Source organism: Stegodyphus dumicola, chromosome 9 (assembly GCF_044657685.1).
Source record: "Stegodyphus dumicola isolate Sdum_Otavi_A_Nest chromosome 9, ASM4465768v1".
Classification (NCBI taxonomy): domain Eukaryota; kingdom Metazoa; phylum Arthropoda; class Arachnida; order Araneae; family Eresidae; genus Stegodyphus; species Stegodyphus dumicola.
The window spans coordinates 132,538,409-132,560,975 of record NC_140776.1 but is presented as its reverse complement, the minus strand read 5'-3'; the positions used below and the strand labels follow the sequence as shown (position 1 = coordinate 132,560,975).

Genomic DNA, 22,567 nt, shown 5'->3' with positions numbered 1-22,567 from the left:
ATCTCGACTTATCATTGCTTCACTGAAGTATAATCCAAGTCGCATGTTGTCTCCAGCATGCTAAACGCGTTCTTTTGTGTACTGCAGTGAACGGGACGCAAACAGCGAGGCTTCTGGCATACAGCCTTATCTCATGAAGCATTCGGGCAACTAGGCCGTGAAACTCTTCCAATGGCAGCATACAGTTCACGCGACAGCTGTGAAGCTGTAGCAGTCCTGTGTCGCTTGCTGAAAGTGCCAAATAATGATTCGTATTCGTAGTTGCGGATCTTGGTGAACCTTGTGCAGGTCTTCTCTATATGAATCGAATCCAGTGGCCTGAAACTGTTTTCACAAATTGCAGATGACACCTGTAGCCAAGCACAGGCTTCCTGTAGCTACCTGTGCTTTTAATTGGAATCCCTCCTATCTACTGACAATTCTCAATCTCTATACTTTACTGGGGCCTAATTTCACCCCATACGTTATGAAATTTACCCAACTACTACGAGGAGCACAGCGAATGTCTTGAAAGAGTACGAGCACACAACTGCTCGAACGCGTATACTCCATAGTCACAGCTCCGCAGACACACACAAACATGCTTACGTATTTGACTCTGAATATTTGCATAATTCCTTGTGGACATTATTAATATCTTCGGTTTAATACTTTTCATAAAAATAGAGATAATTTGCATATTATTTTAATTTTGCGTATGAGTATATAGGGTGATTCATAAAGAAGTATATACTCTCCGGATGCTGTAAAACAGTAACAGTCAAAGACATACATCACCTCAGCTAACTGTAAGGTATATGTAGTCTTCAAGTTTGTATCTAGCTCCTGACAGATGTGACGTAGGCAATAGCGTGCTTGTCATATGCCACTCAAAATGGCGGCGTCTGGAGTGGAGAAGGCTTTTTGTGTTCTTGGAAATCAGCAAAACAGAATCCGTAATTGCTGTGCAACGGCATTTTCAATTGCGATTCGGAAAAGAACCTCCAACTAGAAAATTTATCTATTAATAGCATGAAAAGTATAAAACTACTGGCTGTTTGTGCAAAAGTATCATACAACCGACTGTATCGCAAGAAGTCGCCTATAGAGTTTGCACCGCAATTCAGCGAATCCCGAGAAAATCAACGCGGGGGATGAGTCGTGAAGTGCAGATTCCTAAGCCCACCGACTGGAGAATTTTGAGAAAGAAGCTGAAAATGATTGCATGCAAAGTCCAGCTGTTGCAAAATCTGAGTGACTTTGACAAATAAAAGCGCTTGAATTTTGTGCCGATATGCAGCTTCGTTTTGAAAATAACGATTTTATCGATCATTTAGTTTCCACCGATCTGGTCGCCCTAAGTGCTGGATTACCTCGATGAGCACCTCCCTCACCGATGGATTGCACGAGCCGCGAACTACATTATGACACTTACCTAATGGCCACCCAGAAGTTCTGACTTAACATCTTGTGATTTCTTCCTCTGGGAGACCTAATGGACAAGGTATTCGTCCCTCCTCTTCCTGCTGATCTAGCGGAGCTGAAACAGTTTATCCCATCCGTTGTTGATGGCGGTGATTCAGATATCTTAACACGCGTTTAAGCGGAAATGGATTATCAGCTGGATGTGTTTCCTGTGATAACGGTTCATACATAGAACATCTGTGACTGATTTTTAAAACTTAAAATAATCCCATACAATTCTGTTACAGGTAATGTACAATATCGTACGTTTTTCTTGATTTATAGTGCATTGAAACTGTAAACTCCTTTATAAATCACCCTGTATTATGCAAAATTTATATAAATTATTGTAAGTTCCATGTTGTAGCATAGATGCAGATGTTTCTGATATTTTTGTGGAATCCTATTCAAAGCATCCGTAAAACATATTTCGGAATTGAAGGCACGACAATAAACGTCCAATCAATTTCAATAGATTTGTTTCACACGCTGTATGAGAAATTTTATTAACTCCTGGTAGCCCTTAAGGAGGCATAAATTGTACACATGTTGTAGTTGAAAGTTTGAGACAAAATGACGTGTCCACTTGAGGTCTCTGGAACACGGCATTACAACTGTCGAATTACAACTGGAAAAAATATGATTGCAGTATATTATTGCAAGTGGTTGCAAACAGTACGCAGGAAATGCCATCTAACTTGAATAGGAAACCTTGCTCAAAACTGACAGCCGCATGCGGATTGCAAGCGGCAGTTCGGCCATGCCTGCTAATTTAAGATTTTTTGCATATTTTAATTTAACATTACTTAACTTATGAATTTAATACTAAACGAAGATGCATTAGTACGCTCAATGCCTTTTTTGCATTTGTTAGAAAATTAGTTTATCGCATTTATGTTATTCTCAGAAACATTGATTTAAGATTAAAAAAAAGTTCAATAATGGGGGAGCAGTTACTTTTAATTTGATATTGAATTTGCATAAAGCCCTATAACGAAATAAGAGAAAAATGAAACACACCGTGGAAATTAAACAAAATTTAAAACTTCTAATAAGTTGATGTTAAGAAATTTACTTCACTAAGGGAAACGTATACTCAAATTCTATTCAAAGTAACATATTCCTGGAACTTTATAAATAATGCTCATTTACTGCTTCAGACTATTCGAGTAGTTGCAAGTGAAATATCGTAATCCATCCTTGAATTTAATATTATCTAATCCTATCTCCCACACCTTAATTCCGAAAGCTTCGAACATTTAATTTTTATTTCACATTTAATCTAGCTGTTGCTTATTAACACACTAACTGGTTTAAAAGCAATAAACCAGTTTTTCATTTCTAATTTTATTAACCAGACCCAGAATACACCAGCTGGGCTTAGAAAAGTCATTATATTTTTTTCTTCTTTGCAATAACTATTTTATGTAGCTGGTCGAACAAACGGCTAGGATCTCATAAAATAAAGCCCAGAAATCAAATATTATATACGATATTACAGCGTAAGATCTACAGCATAAATAATATTTACGATTAAGTATTTATTAGGTAACAATTGCTCAGCGTGCTTTTATGCAACCCTTTCAATGTTGCAGTTGTAATAAATAGATCGTCTTCCCATGTCAGCGAGTAATTGCGTGTATTGTCTGTTTTCTTTATGAAGTTTGACCTATCTTTCTTCGTTGACCGCTCCAGAGCTGCCGAAGAAATGGAACATGCAGAAAGAGTCAAGGTGAAGGAAATGCAAATGAGTTACCTCTCTCGTCCTTGACCTACTGTTCGATTATCAGCATGCGCGTTAAAGTTTGTTTTGTTTTAAACGATCTTGCATGTGTCGTTACACGTGAAACGGAGACCGACAAGAGAAAGTGAAGTTTGTTAAGTGCTTGCGAATAAAAGTTTTTGTTTATTGTTCCTTAATCGAATGATTTATGGAAGCAAGCGAGAGTTAACTGTTCTTGGCAGTACATTACCAGAAAATTCTAGTAAATATTAATCGTTTCTATATTGTGCAAACGATGTTTTCTCGATTTTTTTTTATTTACAATTTATTGTCTGGAAGTTGTTTAGAACTTTAAGGTATTCAAATTGTAATCTAAAATTAGAAAAAAAAATGACCTCAAATTAACATTGATTTCATAAATACCAATTTAAGACTGAATTTTGCAAAAATTTTAGATTTTAAATTTCTGTGATTTCATGCGATACATTGTTAAATAAATTTTCTTGATAACACAAGTTTCAAAAGAACATTTGTTGCAACATTTATTTATCACTTTTCACTCAGCTGCAAATAATCCTGATGCATCTGTGAGACAAGTATTGCCTTCATATTGCGAAATACACGCATTAAGACAACCAACTAAACAAAACAAAAAAAAACAAAAAAAAAAAAAAAAAATGCTTTAAAATGATAAACTTATTTATTTATCGAGTTCGAACCTTTCTTTCTATTGGACATTTATTTAAAAATACTAAAATGGATTCTTTGTTATTCCCGCTTAATGGGAGTCTGATGATGATGTCACACTTGATATTCTTTATCCTTAATTTTTTTAAAGAAATATTTATTATTATTTTCCCAAATTAACATATCGAAACTTAAATCACTATTTTATTAAAATTATCTAAAAGCTGATTTACTTACATATATGTTCTTCACATCAGAATCATCATTCCCCACCCTTTTAGTTCAGGCGCCCTTGCAGAGACATTAGGTATTTTGGAAGTAGGAAAGATGAAAAAATATGCAACACCTTCTCCGGGAATCGAACCACGGACCTCTGTAATACGCGCCCAGCGTGCAGACCCCCACACCACGAAGTCGTCCCAAGAAGGCGGAAGAAATACCTTATAGTATGTTTTACCGTATAAAAACAAACGCATGCCAAAATGCTGGGTGTTTGCACCCAGTCAGAAAGATCTTTTCGTCAAAGAAAATTATATATTTCGACTTTTTTAAGATGTTATTATTGCAAATTCTAAGGGCAGATTTAACTGCTTTTGTTCAGAGTATTTAGAAATTTTGGAAATATTCTTTAGAAGTCTGAACTATTAGAGCATGCTAATAACCGAAATCTTTCAGTAAATGTTATGTTTTTATACTAAAGCACAAATGTACTTTTAGTTTAATTTCCTAATGAGAGTTTTAGTTTTCTTTTTCAAATGTCCTGCCATTCAACTAAAAACTAAATATATATACTCTTTTAATTGTAAACCTATATTTTCTTCATATTTTTTATTCACGTATTTTTATTCCTGCCTTGCTTTTGTAAAATGATTACCATTTTTATGTAAAGCTCTCGTTACAATAGTAATATATTAAAATAATAAAATCAGTGCTCATGCCAATTAAAAATATTTTACCTTTTTTCTCATAAAGACATTTGAGTTCGAATTCCGGTGAATCGGTTACAGAGTGAATGTTTTCGCGTTTTCTCCATGTGTAATGTTGCTGTTGTTAATCTCGCTTGTCTGACTTAATCAGAACAAGCCCACGAATTTTATGGAAAAGAGTGCAAGACTGTGACTGTCGCTGGCAGTACAACTTTTTACAGTTCTGACCTAAATTTGAAGGAAAGCACCCCGCGGATCTGGTCCGAGAGTCTCCCACCCCTCTTCTACTAAAACTAAACCCCTCTAGAATACTTTCAGCTCATAGTAAATTTTGAGTTCCCTCATGGCCCACAACATTATACATTTATAAACATCCAAGACTTCTCCAGAACTCAAACCCTGACTCTTTGGCACGGTAGTCAGCGCTAGCATCACAAACCACTATACTGTCTGGGCGTGTGTAAAAATATAACAAGGTTCTCCTTGCAGCACTGAGTACCGTGTTTATCCCATGAGTAACGTAAATACAAACAGATTCCCCTAAAATGGTACTTCCACGAATGCATCCCTCCCTTTAGGTAATCATTGTGCTGTAGAGACATTAGGTTTTTTTTTTTTTTAAGCAGAAGATCTGAAAAATGAGCAATGCCTTCGCCGGGAATCGAAGCACGAACCTCTGGAATAAGCGCCCAGCGTGCGGACCACCATACCACGAAGGCATGCAAAGAAGGCGGGAGAAATACTTTATATATTCCCCCTTTTAAAGGGCGATTGAGGTTTTCAGGGAACAGAATCGCTAAATCCTAGGTGGGGAGAATCATCATTCCCCACCCTTTTAGTTCAGGCGCCCTTGCAGAGACATTAGGTATTTTGGAAGTAGGAAAGATGAAAAAATATGCAACACCTTCTCCGGGAATCGAACCACGGACCTCTGTAATACGCGCCCAGCGTGCAGACCCCCACACCACGAAGTCGTCCCAAGAAGGCGGAAGAAATACCTTATAGTATGTTTTACCGTATAAAAACAAACGCATGCCAAAATGCTGGGTGTTTGCACCCAGTCAGAAAGATCTTTTCGTCAAAGAAAATTATATATTACTTTTCATTTCACAGAAAATTATATATTACTTTTCATTTCACAGAAAATTATATATTTCATTAGCCGAAACTTGAAATATATGGTTCAGTTATATTACACATCAAAATATCAGATAGCAGATTTAAAATTAAATTATTTTATTTTTAAAGAGTTCAGTCATTTTTAGTTAATAATTGCAAAATTTATCTCTGCTGTCCGCTGATGTAAGCTCTGAAACATACTACCTGATTTACCTGGAAAAATTTACTGTTCCAGTAGTAATTTTGCAATGTTGTTTTTTGTAAGTTTTAAACTATGATTGTCACAAGGCTCAAGGAAAAAAAAAAAAAAAAAAACAAGCTCTTCGATCCTTATATTAAAGCAACAAAATTCGTCATTTTGGGTTATGATATATAGTAATGCTGGAATACGAATAATTTTCACACTTTTCTCTAAAATATAGATCATTGCAGATGGATTAGAATGCTCTATCTGTTTCGTCTCTGACAAGAATTATGTGAGATTTTTCCTTTAAAAGTTATTGTGGAATACATCCTTTCCTAAAACAAATACTTTTTTAGTGCTTCCTTGTGATCTGTTAAAGAACCAGCCAACCAACCATAATTTACGATGCCACAAATACACGCGTGTGGAAAATAATGAGAATTTGCAAACTAAATCTATTTTTATGGAAGGTGTTGAGCCAAAAGGACTAATTATGGCGCCGAAAAATTATAAAAACATTCGGAGTCGAATACGTAAGGGTACACATGCTTGGCTGTGGAGATGTCAATGTAGAGAAGATATTAATAGCACGAAGGATTTTCGGTGATTTGTGTGCTCCCATTCCTTCGCAATGTTCTCAGTATTTCTCGTTAAAGTTCGGTGCATTTATAAGGTATCAGGTAAAATGAGAAACCGCGATCGAATGTGTGACGGAATGAGACAGAGAATTGTCCGTAGGTTAAAGGCAGGCCAATTATAAGCGCAAATAACTACAAAACATAATGCAACGCTTAGCGTCTTCTGCCATTTGTGAAACAGTTTCAGGACACTGGATCCATATCGAGAAAACCTGGATAAGGTCGACTAAGATATACAACGACAAATGAGGATCGTTATTTGGAGCTTTCAGCGCGGCAACACAGGATTGTTACAGCTTGAGAACTCTCATGTGAGCTGTATGCTGCCACTGAAACCCTAGTTCCACGATCTATAGTTACCTCAAAGGTTCATAAGATAGGGCTGTATCCCAGAAGAGCAGCTCTTGGCGTCCCGAAGGGAGCACATTTAACATGGTGCACACAACCTGCGCTTTGGACCAAAATTGCTTTTTACTGTTGAGTCGAAATTCAGCCTGGAAACTGATTCTCGCCGTACCTGCGTATCTGGAGAGTGCCTGGAGCAAGATTCCAGCCCTCCCTCAGATACAGAATCATTGCGGTGGTGGAGGAATTAGGCAGGCATTATGTTGGATGAGGGCTCACTCGTGCACATGTTTGACTAAAACTCCCTGAGTGCTATAAGATCTATTGTCTTAGAGCCCTATATTTGAATGTTTAGGGGCTCATTTGGTCCTCCCTTCCTGATAATGGACGACATCGTTCGTCCTCTTATGGCTCAGGTCGTTGACTGTTACCTGAAGAGTAAGGATGTTCACCGCATGTATTAACCAGCCAAATCTGCTGAATTTAATCTTTTAGAGTATGTCTAGAACGTTTTCGAGAGGGTAATTTCATCTCTATATTCTTCGAGAAACATTTGGAGTTAAAAACTGCCTTGCTGTAATAGTGAGATTGACTATTACAGGGACTCCTTAGAAGCATCTTGTCCAGTATGCCGTCACGCTGCGCGATCTGTTTGGCTGTGAAAGTGCTATTATTATTATTATATTAGACTCATTTCCATTTCGATATCAGAACGGGAACTTTGGACATTTCCGCAACATGAGCTTTACTAATAATCACGCGTACATAAAATGAATTTTGAACGTTTCATCCCTTTCTGTGTTATAAATGGATATTCATACCCATCATTAAAATCTGTCCATTAGGTTTTAAGAAATTCGACATAATACGTGAATTATTTTCATTATTGGAACCATTTTAACTTGTAACACTTGAGATTATCTTCCTACCTGTAGCTGATATCTGCAGTAAGAAATAAGCTACAGTAATAATAAAATGTAGATGCTCACTAGCGGCCGAGCGGTAAAGTCACTGAACATTGGTAGTTCGGTTCGGGGTTCGAATTTTGAACAGATGGCTGCATGGGTTTTTTTCATGGTTTTTCTCATGTGTAATATGTATATCAGTCAGTTTTCTTTTGAAAGTTCTCCACGAAGGTATCCCTCCCCATAGGTAGACAGCCATCGAGCGATTTCGCTATGATCAAATAAACTAATCAAACCAAATGTATAGCTAGTAGGAAAGGGCAGCTGAAGCTTTTCTTTTATCCAAGGTCGAAATTAAACTACGCTTCAAATGCAGTATCGAATTTTCATTTCTTAAGTTGTATTATCTTATTTATTGGACTACTCAAGGAACATTTTCTTAGAATCCTAGACCTTGTTTTGGATCTCTATCAGGAATGTGAGTAGTTAAACTTGGTTTATTTTAATATGTTAGCTCTCAAAGGTTAAGAAAATACATCTTCGAATTTTAATTAAAGAGTTTCTCAAAAGTACATGCAGGAAATTTTAAAAGTTATTCAGAAATAAATTTTGAAATTTTAATTGCAGTTAAAAACAGGTTTATGAAAAAAATTTCACTACTTCATTTAAAGAATCAAAATCTGTTTTTTCATAGAAATCTATCAAATATCTTGTTTTAATGAAATTATGATAAGGTATTTTCGAAATTGCTCACTTTATTAAAAACAGAAGAATGTTTTAAATTAAAAGAGCAGGTATAAATTAGACTAAATAAAAATGTATTTGAACCACGGAAAGCACATTAACGTTTAGACTAAACTGAATTACTTTTATTTTCCCAAAAAGTACATTTTGCGTAAGCAAATAAATAAAAGAACACATAAATACAACTGTATTTTAAAGAAGCCTTAGAACAACATTTGTATATTCTCTAAGGCAACATACATTAGAGTAACACTTGTTTATAAATATAAAGATTGATTAATTTGAATCTCAAAAATTTAAAAACGATTTTCAATTTCTTCTCCTCAGGTAAAGATATTCATAAATTTCCAAACATTTAATGATCCAAAAATGCTGGAAGTTAAAAAAAATCACGTATTTGCCTCTAAGATGAAAAGAGAGGTCTATGACCTTTATTCTGACGCCGGTTATGACGCTATCTGATGTTACTAGAATGTCTGATGTTAAGCATTGAACTGCAGCTCCCTTATACCCCCAACTGATGTGTTTCAAAATTTTTATCTTTAAAGGGCATTAACTTTCAATTTTCTCTGTGCTTCTAATCGTCGATCTGCTAAAGTAGTATATTTTACCTTTTAAACCAGGAGAAAAGTATTGGATTTCTTTCTAACAAAGAATGCGTATTTCGTTAGATGTTTTGAATGAACAGCGAATGCCTTTAAAAATAAATATTGCGATTGAAGTAAAGTGAAATATGATTGCAAAAAACTTGATCAAAAAGTGCTAACCATCGTAAGGCAATGAATGATTCCCTGTATTTGCAAGGAATTCATGACGAAAGAAACAAAAATATGTAAAGGCCTAAATGTAAAAAGTAGCTTTTGTGGAAACCATTTTAATACTAAAGAAAAATACTGCGACACCATGAGGAGTGTTTTATTTAACAAAACTGAAAAACAATACAATCTGCATGAGAATATCACAAAATATTTGAGTAAATGTTAATATTCATGCATTGTTCGAAATAGGTAATTACGAGTTTTAATTTGCTGAATAATGATCTTAAAAATATTTCCAGTTACGATGTTTCTTAAAATGTTGCGCAATAGAATTTTAGCTTTGGGAAGTAGTCTTAAGCTACTGACTAATGTTAGATATGCCAGGATGCGAGGCAATAGCACCTAAGCTGTTGGTAGAATGATGTTGTCCGTTTCCCGTCAACTGCTAATTGTGCTATAATATAGTTCCATTATAATCCAAGTTAGTAAAGTGTTTGTAAAGCTAAACTGATGAGTTAAAAGCAGAGAAGTCGGATACAGATTTTATACTACATATTGCTTTTTCATGATGGAGCCGGTAATCGTCAAAGCGAACAGTTTTTTTGTTTTAGAAATGCTTTCTAATTTTTTTCCTCAAATTTTTCTATTTATGTCAATACCAGTATGGAAAAATGAGCGAAATCAGTAAATTTTCCCTCGAGTATTTCGGTGAATTTTACAATGGGTTTCAATGAACTGAAATACCTACCAGCTAGGATTCTCAATCAATCATGTCAAGAATGTATTAAAATTATAGGTTTATATAACAGTATTATCCGGTGGCTGTTATTTTAATTGCAGAAAACATTTATAGAAATCATTAGAAATTTGTGAATGGAAAGTCCTCAGCGACTTGCTATTCTAACTTTTATACCTGAAACATACATCGTGTTACATTTTTTATTTATTATATTTCATCCGCCACCATCTAAAAGAGATTGCAAGAAGGCCAGATTGACAATTCAAGGTCGAGACCAAGTCAAGTCTAACCAATCACATCAAAAAGGAATTATACACTACCATTCAGGTCAGGCTCTAAATATAAAGATTTTAAGGAAACAAGAAAGCACTGGAAGTTAAGAATCCTTGAAAAATACACTGAGTTCTTGTCTCATTAGAACTTGGGAATTGAAATAACCGGCTCAGCATTTTCACCACAAGAACACGTGAGGGGAATTATTTAAATCCTTACAAAACAACGCTAGTTCTAGATACATTATTATTTAAAGGGGCTTTTTAAAGACCTTAATAAAAGCATCCTTTTTCGACACCAGCTACAAAATGAAATATATTGTACAGATATACTGACAAAACGCAAACAGAAAAAACGTTGGCAAGACAGTTAGGTTTAATTCACAAAGAAATAAATTCTTTTTTACAGAGGCAAACAGTTAGTTTTGATTACCTTAAATATAACTAATATATAGTGTTACTCAGGAAAAACCGTCTCAGAAAAATAAAAAAAATAAGCGAAAAAAATATATGCCAAAAGGACTGTAAACGTTCTCTGATAAGGAGATTTAAATTTAAAACTATTAAGTTAAAATAAAAAGTATGCTTGTAAGAAAATTTAGAAATATATAAATTCTGATGAACGCGTTGGAAGATGTAGTACAGTTTGTTGTTAACCACAGATGACTCTGAATACCTACTTAAGATTCAAGAAGACATTATTATTTTATTTATAAATGCCTAGCTTTGGGCACCGAAACCATTGCTTCCCAGGGCTTTTGAGCGACAGAAATAAAACCATTGAAGTGCGGAAAACGTGGATAAATGTTCTTTGCTCATGAGATGTATAGAGTCACAAGGAAAGCACACTGAAGAATTCCGAAGTTTAATGTTAATGTAAAATATAATGTTAATGTTAATGTTCGTTAATGTAAAACATATGAGCACTGAATGAATCATGTTCAGTCAAGAGATGAAATGGTGACACAGCGCGTAGAGAATGCGAGATATATATCATTGCAGCAGACAGTGCCAAGGCTTTCTCTTTAGCTTTCATGCACGAATATAAGTCCCGAATCTTACTAATTCCATATTTATCTATAATTTAACAGAATGAAAGTTCATAAGATTTCTGGTTTTCTGGAGGACAGTCGTTTTTTTGTCAAAGAAGTTGGCTGTAGAAATAGTATAAGATTCGAGATAATATAAGGACACAATGATTTGAATCACGGAAATTCTCTCTTTATTTTAAAATTGTTCTTTTCCGTCTTCTCGAATTAAAATTTTTAATATTTCGATATCACTACGATAGTTCTATTGAAATGCTGATCATTTTGATAACTATTCATAAGATATTCCATCACATCGGCTCCAAACAAGGAAAAATATATACTTTTCATATTAATTGTGGCGAGCATAAACGCTGCTCACCAGAAATAGCCTGTAGGTGGTAAACAAAATTTAAGTCTGGGACTTATCTGTATAAATTACTCCTAATGAATCTTAAATAATGTAACTTAAATTAGATTAATAATAGAAAATACACAGACGTATATAATAACAACTGCTTAAAATATTATTATATTAATGTTTGTATTCTGTACCGTTAAAAATGTATTCTGCATTAGTGATCGCATTTTCTATTATTGTTTTATTGTTTCTATTCTGTATTTATAATTATTATTGTATTAGTATGTGTATTTTGTATTTTTATTAAATTCTTAATGTTTGTATTTTATATTTAAAGTTATTATTGTATGTGTTGTTTTCTCTATTTGAAATTATTATTGTATTAGTATTTGTATTATATATTTGCAATTATTATTAGTAATATTTATAATTTTTATCAATTATTAAAAAATGGAATTATAATCATTAACAAGGTTTTAAAAAATTCTTAATTTTTTCTTTCGTATTTTCATTTTAAAAAATATACCAGCAATAATTTCACAGTCTATTTATTCAAGTTCTTATGATAAAAGTATTGTTAAAGCCTTAGCTTTTGCTACCCTTCTAAGTTTTTTAAATACATTTAAACTGGTTTTTAAAGCAGGAATGACCTTTCTCGTGCTGCATGGCTTACAGACATAGTTAGTTAAACTCTTAATAGCACTTTGGTATTAGGAAAAGAAAATGTAATGTTGTTATTCAAGTTCCGAAAATTTTCTTTTCGCCCAGTTAAAATGAACTAATTCAAGTTATTAGTTACAATAGTACTTAGAAATGGACGCATAGTGGATCGTGAACAAATATGCGCAGTACGCCCACTTATCAGGTAATGATTATGAATAATTCATAAACACTACACACTGGTACAGTATATAGCATCATTTACTTATGTTATTTAAAATAATAGCATAAATATTCTACATTATTAAAATTTGCTGTTTTTTATATTTAAAGTTTATTTTTATTCATTAATTATTATTTTTTTTCCTTTTACGAAGTTGGGTCCATCCAAATTACAAAGCCTAGACGTTTCTCCTTTTTATTAGCTGCCTTATCCTGCTGGGGATTGAAAATACTCTCAACATAAGGTTTTCGTAAGCTTACCCTATAGAAATTTTATTTCTTTTCGGAGAAAAAAAGTGCAAAATGTTAACTATGACGTCGCTGAAATTCCAACCACATTTCCTCCAACTTTTAAATAGACTTACTACTACCACTTACTTTACAAAAGTATTGCATGCTGTAATTTCAATGTTCTTTATGTTTTCTCTAATCATGGGTGACAGGCATAAGGCATGGATCCCAGTTGACCGAACCTAGATGATAAATTATCACCCTCCGCAGTTTGGTTTAGGGGCCGTTAAAGCAGCAAAGCTCTTCCTTCAAAGCGGCAAACACAAAAAAAACAGCTTTGCTCTCGTCAGAATTTGAGCCACCTACCTTCTATCTGCTATCTGGGTATGTTTCTACTTCCACTACTGGAAAAAGCACGCTACGGTGTAATAATTCTTAACTACCCAAATATAAGACCTCTCTGACAGAATCTTACTTTTTAGGTAGATAATTCTCAGATACTCTTTAATAAATTAATTGTTATCGTAGTTTTTCTAATTGATTTAGAAGTTATTTCTCCATTTATTTAGCCTTCCTAGCGTGCCTTCATGGTGTGGTGGTTCTGCACACTGGGACGGTATTCCAGAGGTCCGTGGTTCGGTTCCTGGCGAAGGCGGTTGCTCATTTTCATCTTGCCTGCTTCCAAAAAATACTTAATGTGTCTACAGTGGCGCCCGAACTAAAATGGTGTTGGATGATGATTTTACACATCCAGAATTTCGATTGGGTCCCCTAAAAACCCCAGTCGTCCTTTAAATAGGAGGAGTATGTAAGGTATTTCTCCCGCCTTCCTAGCGTGCCTTCGTGGTGTGGTGGTTCTGCACACTGGCCCGGTATTCCAGAGATCCGTGGTTCGATTCCCGGCGAAAGCGTTTGCTCATTTTTCATTTCTGCTGCTTCCAAAAAAAATACCTAATGTCTCTACAAATTTAATAAATCAAATTTTCATTGTAGTGTAACAAATTTAAAATGACAAGAGTTCACCGGACAATAGATAAAGATCCGAGCAATAGATAAAAGCCTGTTTTTTCATTTTTGAAATAGCAAGAAATACAAAATATCTTTTGTAGTACGTCTGGTTGATGCTAAAGTCTAACATTTAAAATTTTGGACAGGAGCTAACCTATTTAGCGATATTTTGCAAATCTAAGCCCTCAGTTTTTAAAGTCATATTTAACCTACCCAAAGCCGGAGTAATCTATTTTGGGACTCTAGACTATTTTTCCTCCCAATCCTCACATCCCACATACAGTAAATAAACTGCATAAAATAGTACTCTTACCCAAATTAGAAAATAATAAATAAATAAATAATGGTCCTCGATTAATTAAAAACTTAATGCATACATTCATTTTTATTTAAAAATTTTAAATATGTGACAACAATATCAGTTTTAATTTTTAATTCACTAGAAACGAAAAATACATAGAAGTGCAAAATATTTTCTCAGTCGAAATACTTCAAAATTGTATTATAAATATGCCTTTGGTTACATATCAATAAACCAAGAGAATTAGACCTGTTTGATCGTATTTCAGTTCTTCAAAATTTCCAGTTTTGTAAAGTATTTTGTTCGATCTATTGTATAGCAAATGAAATTAATTTTGACTGGCTCAGTGAGTTGCATACATAATTTTTACTTATTTTAATACTGGCAATTAAAATACTAATTCCATGCCCTAACCTGCAGTTTGTCATCACAACACTGCTTACGTACAGTGGATCATTAACAACATTATATTTAAATAAGAAAACAAACATGTTGATTTTAATAAAAGAAAATTAAAAGGGTTCGTAGTCTTGAAACGCGATTTTGCTTTGTTTCACTTTTCATCCGAGTCTGTTGCTATTAAACGTAAGATATTATTCTTTTCCATTTAATCGGTATGTTATTAATTAACAAACTAAACATTTTAAAAGCAATAGATGCAGTTGTTAAAAATATTTTTACAAGCTATATAGGGTCCTCATGTTAGTCTAAACGCATATTTATCTAATGTCCGATAAACTATTTTGCTATTCTACCTAGGCCATTTCTATCGATAATCCCTATTGATAAGCCATACTGAAGTCTAAAGAGCCCCTTTTAGGCGATCATTAATATCTAAACGCTACCAAATTCCTTAATGTTTTTTAGCCCAAAGGAGCGTTAACCCAGAAGGGCTCTTAATCTCGAAACGGCATTTTGCGTTGAATCATCCTAATAGTCTGAATCACTTTTAAAATTGTTACCAAAAAATACTATCGTGCTGTTTTATATTTAATGAAATTAAAAAATGAAGAATCTGCAGGAATGTAAGTATCTTTTTCGCATCGTGAAAAAACCTAGAGCATTGTGAAAAAAAAAAAACATTGTACCTAGAGCCGTAACCTTTGGAATTACGTAATCTTCCACCCAAACATCGACATCCAGAAGCCCAAATTTTTAATTTTGCCTTTATTTTATTACCTATTCCATATGTTGCTAAACTTTAACGAATTTTTGATTAACAAACTCAATGGTATCGAAACGAGCCTAGGCAACACTGCACAGAAAAAAAAAAAAAATCTTTAATCTCCAACGCGCGAGACTATCCAGCGGAAATTCTAAAGATATTCTATTTTTAACAATTATTTGATATTGCTGTTGAATTCAATTTTGTGTGGTTTAAGTGCGAAAAACATGATACTTAATAAATAAAGCTAACGCGCAAAACCTTAAAAAACGCCACTTGGGCTTAATATAAATTTTTTCATAATTTTTTTTTATTTATATTTTGTCCCTAAACTAGATGTTTCGACCATACCACTCAAAACAAAAAAAAAAAAAAAACCCTTGACCATGCATATTTTGTCTTTTCTGAGTAGTATATTCAAACTGGATGTTTTGACCATACTAAAAAAAAAAAAAAAAAACCTTCACCATGAATATTTGTCTTTCTTGTCTATACTATGGTTCAGGTCTGAACGTACGCAATACTCCAACTAAACTAACTGAAGTTAAATATACTAACGTTTTACAATCGAAAATATGGCAGTTAAACGGTTTTAAAAATATTGAAATAATCATTTCAGTAATGAAAGATTATAATTTAAATACGTCTAAAGAAATAAAATTATGAAGAAAAATACTGAATTATCTAAATTTTTATTCATTAATTAATTAATACCTCTTCAAAAATACACTACATAATGGAAAATACTTCATCATATAGAAATAAATAAATATAAACTTTTCATTGCTGTATTTATAAACTGAAATATATATATCTAATATAACAATATAATTTATAATATATATATATAATATAATATATATAATATAATATATATATATATAATATAATATATATATATATAATATAATATATATAATATAATATAACAATATAACAATATGAATGACTAAATATTATGCTTATTATTGCTATTATATTTTAAATTGAAATGTGCCTCTTGAAGCGTTGCATGTTTCAAATAGAATATATAAATATATTGGGCACGAATTAACCTGGTGGCGGCTAACTGGGTTCTGCCCCCTGCCCTCCCCCCAAAAAAATTGAGTATGCAGAACACTGGAAAAAATTACTATTGCAAACCATCAGCATGAAATAAAACTGTCTATAGGAAGCATGAAAAGAAGAAGGCTAAGAAAATTATTCCCTAGTGGCATTTCATACTTAATTTCCTCATTTACAGCGATCTTTATTCTTCTCTTATTTACAGCATATTTTTTACGTAACATAGTTAATTTATTCTTCCCAGTAAGTAGGTTGAAAATGTAGAAAAATTATTAATGATTTTTTTTGTTAATTATAATATGTTTTACCCTCTCTCTTTTATTTTTTTCATTGCTCTCGGATTTGGTAGCATTAAATTAATCGTGTACGTCGCGCCTAGTAATATCGTATTAATTCTTAAATCGAGTATAAAAAACTGGAATTTTAAAACATACAAATTCAATACTCCATAAATTATTATACTTTTGTTATCAGTCTTTGTGTACCAAAAATTTGGGGATAAAATATATGAAATAAAAGGACTTACTTTTAATGGCCCATTCCTGAAGTTTCTGCATACCAAGCACCAGTTTGAAAATACTCGCCATACATCTCCCGGATAACCGTATATCAGCACTGGATCTTATAACATAAGGTAACAGCTTCTTGATCACATCTTCGATCAATCCTTTCATTTTAGTTTCGACTTCATCAAAAGTCTTTAACTCTCCATTCTCTTCAGCTTCCTCCGTAATTTCAGTAATTTCTGGATAATTTGGAAAAATGGCATTTCTACTTCTATTTAATCTTCCAGCCGAACAAACATTTAACACAACAATGCAGGAGAAAGTTATTAACCAACAATACACAACGTAACGTGCCATGCCGAAGGTATAATTTTCCTTTTTTTCCGGAGGTGGTTTGTAAATTGAGAAGAGAATCAGTTCAGTGAAAGAGAAACCAGCCCATTTCTTCTGCTGACCGGCATGTGAGGAGACCCGTTAAAGAAACTCCTGACTTCAGTTGGAGTCGCGAAATCCAATGAAGTGAAGGTCAACCGCATAAGCGACCTTCCTTAGTGCTAAGCGAGCTCGCGGGTTATACTACTTTTATCCACAAAATCGGCCTTGTCTTTGCCTTTTCTAACAACTTGGGTGAAGACTTTTCCTGGTTTTCTTTTGTTTACAACAACTGCTGTTATTGTAAAACAATAATAAGAGATATATTTCTTTGCATTTACAAGCAATGATCATGAAATTTGATTAAATCTGATTAATTATCCTTTCGGTTAAAATGTATTCTTTAAGCTACCAAAAGGTGTGTTAAGAACGATTTGATTAAATAAATTCACATTAATCACATAAATGTGATTACTTTTACTCATAAATTCAAGTTACATAATCTGTAATATTTTGTCTAGAAAAATGGTTTCTATACTTAATTTTGTTCGGTAGATGAAGCGCATTTCCTTGCATAACTTAATAAACTTTATCCCTACACATATCAACAGTAACTGTAAATTTACGTGTATGTGTGATTATGGCAAAGCCTCGAGGGCTATCTGCCTAAGGGGAGGAATGCCTTCGTGGAGGACTTTCTAAAGGAAACTGGCTCGTATACACGAAGGAGTTCGAACCTCAGACCGAATTACCAGTGTTCAGCGACTTTACCGCTATGCCGCTGGTGGGCATAAATTTATGTGTATTTAATAAAACTGTAGGGTCATTAGGGTTTTTTGATGCTGGAGGTGATAAAAATGAGCAATGCTCTTCCCGGAACTCGAACCTAGACCTCTCGAATACGCGGAGAGTGTGCTACAGTTACACCACGAAAGCATGCAGGAAGGAGGGAGAAAGTACCTTATAATATTATCATGAGGATTCAGCTCTGCTTGAAGGCTGTGATAAGGTGGCTAACTATTTTCTCTGCTAAATATTTTCTAACTTCTTGCTTTTTACTTCCTTTCGTCGAGTTATCACTTGAAACGTTAATTATGTTATATAAAAAATGCCTGCAGCTAAACAATTTATTATAAACATGTCATTGGTATCTTAACTAAAACAATTAAAAGTTGTTACAATTCATTTTCAGAAAAGAATGATCACTTACAAGTAGCAATTTTTACAATCATCAATTAAATTAAATTAAATTAAATTAAATTTAGAAGGATAATCTAGCACAGTGATGGCAAACCTCTGGTATGTGTATCACAGTCGGCACTCAGAGCCTCATCAGCCAGCATGCGACTAAAATATTCATTCCTTAATCAATAATCACAATAAAATGATGCTATGTAATTTAAATAAGTGTTTTAGTCTGTTCTTGAACCTTTCACTGACTTACTTATCGTATAATGCCACTGGCATAGGACATAAGCCGAAATATAAGATTTTTCATATATCGCCACAAAAATGACATATATATTTATTGAGTCAATGACGATATACATATTTATTCACACAAAAATGACATATATATTTATTGACTATATTTCCCCATAGAAATGATATACATATTTTTGACATTTCGATTGCTTGGGCCAATGATATTACTTGTAACATGACAAAGAATACGCTAAAGTTGAAGCAGCTAATGTTTGATAACCAATTTCAAATTTATTGCAGACTTCCGGTGAGTTTTAATACTTTCATTGTCAAATAAATTTTAGTTTTCAGATCTAAGCATTTTGAGGTAACTTATGAATAATTCTAATTTAATATCTTAAACGAAATGTATAAATATAATGTAAAACATGCAATTTGATAATATAGCAAAACACGAAAGCTTAGTAGGAAAACCAAGCTTATTCACCTGCGCTCAGCCGAAATACGCCCAGTTAAACCGAAAAGGAGCATATGAAATGTTAGAATTTTAGCAAAGAGATGTCCGTCTTGACGGTTTCTGCTGCTGTCCCCTTTTCATAGTTGAATCTGCAGCCATAGATTGTTGATTCGTGAAAATCCAATTCCTTACTATTGGCTGATAATGTTAGCTCCTTTATAGTTTATATGATCGATTTATATATATTTGATGCTTCATTTCAAAATTTTGTGCTTTTCTTTACTCCAGGTCTTGAACCCTTACAAATGACTCCAGCAAAAAAAAAAGGCAAAATTAAACATTGATAGTGAAAAATCATTTCAAGAGAGCTGGACAGAATCATTTAGTTATTCTACACAATAGGAAAGCATTATGCATTCTGTGCGGGAAAAGTCTTGTGTGTGACACATCTAGTGTCAGAAGGCACTTTAACACCAACCACAAAATTATTGCCGAGATTGATGAAGCTGAATGGAAGGTGTTTATTGAAGGGAAATTGAGGAATTATAATTGTCAGAAAGTTTGCTTTTGCAATTATCTTTCTAAAACAAACCATGTACCAGCTTTCAAATTTCACTGGATCTGGCAAAACGTGGTAAACCGCTTTCCGATGAGGATTTAATCAAAGAGGTCATATTATTTGTGAGTAATTCTCTTTTTCATGACTTTCCAAATAAGGATAAAATTAAACAATGCATCGCTGAGATGCCACTTAGTAGAAATACTGTTAAAGATACAGTCCTGCGGATGGCAAGGATATTTTTCAACAGCTCACCACTCCAGATATACTCAACAGCTCACTTACAAAGGGCAGCCTGTTACTCAATGTGCTTGGATGAAAACACATATATAAATAACAACGCAAGGCTAGCAATAATTTTTCGTTATGCTGTTGGTGATACGATGAGAGAAGTGGTGGTTAAATTCTTATCTCTGCCCGAAGGAACACAAGGAATATATATTTACAATGCTGTGATAGAAGCGTTTTTGCAACAAGATGTAAGACCAGAAAAAGTATCTTCATTTACTAGTGATGCTGCACCTTGCATGTTAGGAACAACATTTGGTTTCATACAGTTCTTTGTTAAACAAGTAAAACATCCAGTTTTTCAGTTTCATTGCCTTATTCACTAAGAAGCTCTTTGTGCCAGGGACAGCTGTAAAATATTAGACGATGTTCTCAAAGATGTCACCAAAATTGTGAATTACATTAATGGCTCGAGCTCTTAATTGTAGATAGTTTCAAGCACTTCTTGATGAGGTTCAAGCACTGGATAACACTTTGCTTACAGTAATGCACGATGGTCGAACAGAGGACAGGTTTTTAGGTGATTTGTAAGCTGCTTGGATGAAATTGGATTATTTTTGAATACAAAATGGCAAGATTATTCACAGCTCACTGATATGGTCAACGTTATATGGTCACTGATATGATAAACGTTATGTTTTCTATAGACTTTGCACAACACTTCAGTGTACAGGACAAGCAACTGCAAGGCTTGGGAATAACGGCAAAAAGGATGCTTTGCGATATAAAAAAAACATTTGAAAGAAAACTGTATGTTTTTGAAAGAGATCTTGCAAGTGGGCAGCTAAAGTACTTTCCAAATCTAAAGATGCATCTTCGCTCGATTTAAAAATTCTACAAAATTTGTATCAAACAAATCCTTTACTTACACTACAAAATCCTTTAAGTCATGAAGAAAACTACAACAAGGAATTTTCGAGCATCGTATCAGCTGCAAAGGAGAATTTTAATGAAAGATTTCTGCAGTTCCGTCAGACGGAAACAGCCATGTGTTTCAACCAGATAAATCTATAAGAACTTGATCTTTCTTGCCTACAGTGGTTAGATCTTGAAAATCTGAAAATGGAGCTATTTCAAGAATGTTCTACGTGGAAAAGAAAATCTCTGATCTGCGTGCAACACTTGAGAAGATGGAGTGTGATAAGATCACACAGAACAGTACAACTGATTGTTATGAAAATGAAATTCTTAAGCGTGGAATTCTCTGCCAAATAAGTTTAAACTAAGTACTTAAAATACTTAAGGTAATATTCTTATTTTGTTTGGATCATCTTATGTGTGTGAACAGCTGTTTTCAGCTTTGAATTATATCAAATGTGACACAAGAAACAGACTGACAGATAACTTGAGTTCTGTTGTGTTGCGCTCAAATTAGCGAAGTACCAAGGTTTGAACCAAAGTTTACCAAGGTTTGAACAATTATCTATATGTACAAGACAGCAAAAGTCCCATTTATTACGCAAAACCAATCTATTTACTTTAATAGAAAAAAGTTTTTTCTATCGTTGAAAACCCTTTTCTTGTTTTTTCTCTTTAAGTCTTAAGACAAGTGTGTGTTGTTTTGCTGAGCCAAATCCCCATTTCCAGGTTTAATTGGAGTATTGGCACCTTGCTATGAATAAGTGGGATTTCGTTAAATTTTGGGCATGCGACCCCAAAAAGGTTCGCCACCACTGATCTAGTAGACTATGTCTTTTTATGATGCTGGATGAGGTAATGAATTTTTGTTGAATACTCTTTGCTAATGTTCAGTTTGTTCAAAAAACAATACGTTTTCTTACAGCGGCTGAGTTAAAACATCTCTTAACAACCCATGCATTAGTAAGAACAGATGAAAGTGATTATCAAATAATTAATGTCACGTAAGTAAAACAGTTAGTCAATCTAAATCATACTCCTTTTAATTCAGAAATTTAAGTATTTCGATTATTTTCAGTAATCAGCTGAAAATGCAATAAGGAACGACAGTACAGAAAGTTTTAGAGGATAAAGATTTAGCAAAAGTGAAAATGCTTTACACTGTAAGTGAAGAAGAAATTTTTGATTTAAAATGAAATAATATCTGTTATTATGGTTTCTCAAATACCCCATATAGCCATAATTCAAGAAAGACGTTTTTCCCGTCTCCACCCATCGGTATCGGAGAAGAACCGCATTTCTATCTCATTGCATCTAGGCTTTTTTACTATAAATGTGGTTTCAGATTCAATAAAGTTTCAGAAATTTCATTTTTAGTTCTAGTAAATATAATATTAGTTTAAAGGCAGATTAGAAAATAAATAAATTAATTTAAAATAATGTTAAACCAGCACAAACTAAGAAAAATTTCTTTCTATCCCATATGCTTAAGTATTTTTTCATCCATAATCACATATGAATCTGAGTCATAATTTCCAATACATAATATTAAGCAAATAATAAAATGTATTATATCTT

General features: G+C 33.5%; 1 protein-coding gene across 1 annotated transcript in view; it reads right to left on the bottom strand.

Moving 5' to 3' along the window:
• LOC118202951 (nose resistant to fluoxetine protein 6-like) overlaps positions 1-17,598 on the bottom strand; it is a 186,466-nt gene extending 168,868 nt beyond the window's left edge. The window contains exon 1 of the mRNA XM_085824132.1: positions 17,051-17,598. Coding sequence (XP_085680258.1) covers positions 17,051-17,387 — 337 coding nt within the window. The 5' untranslated portion in view covers positions 17,388-17,598. The remainder of the gene's footprint in view (positions 1-17,050) is intronic.
• Between the last annotated feature and the right edge of the window lie 4,969 nt (positions 17,599-22,567).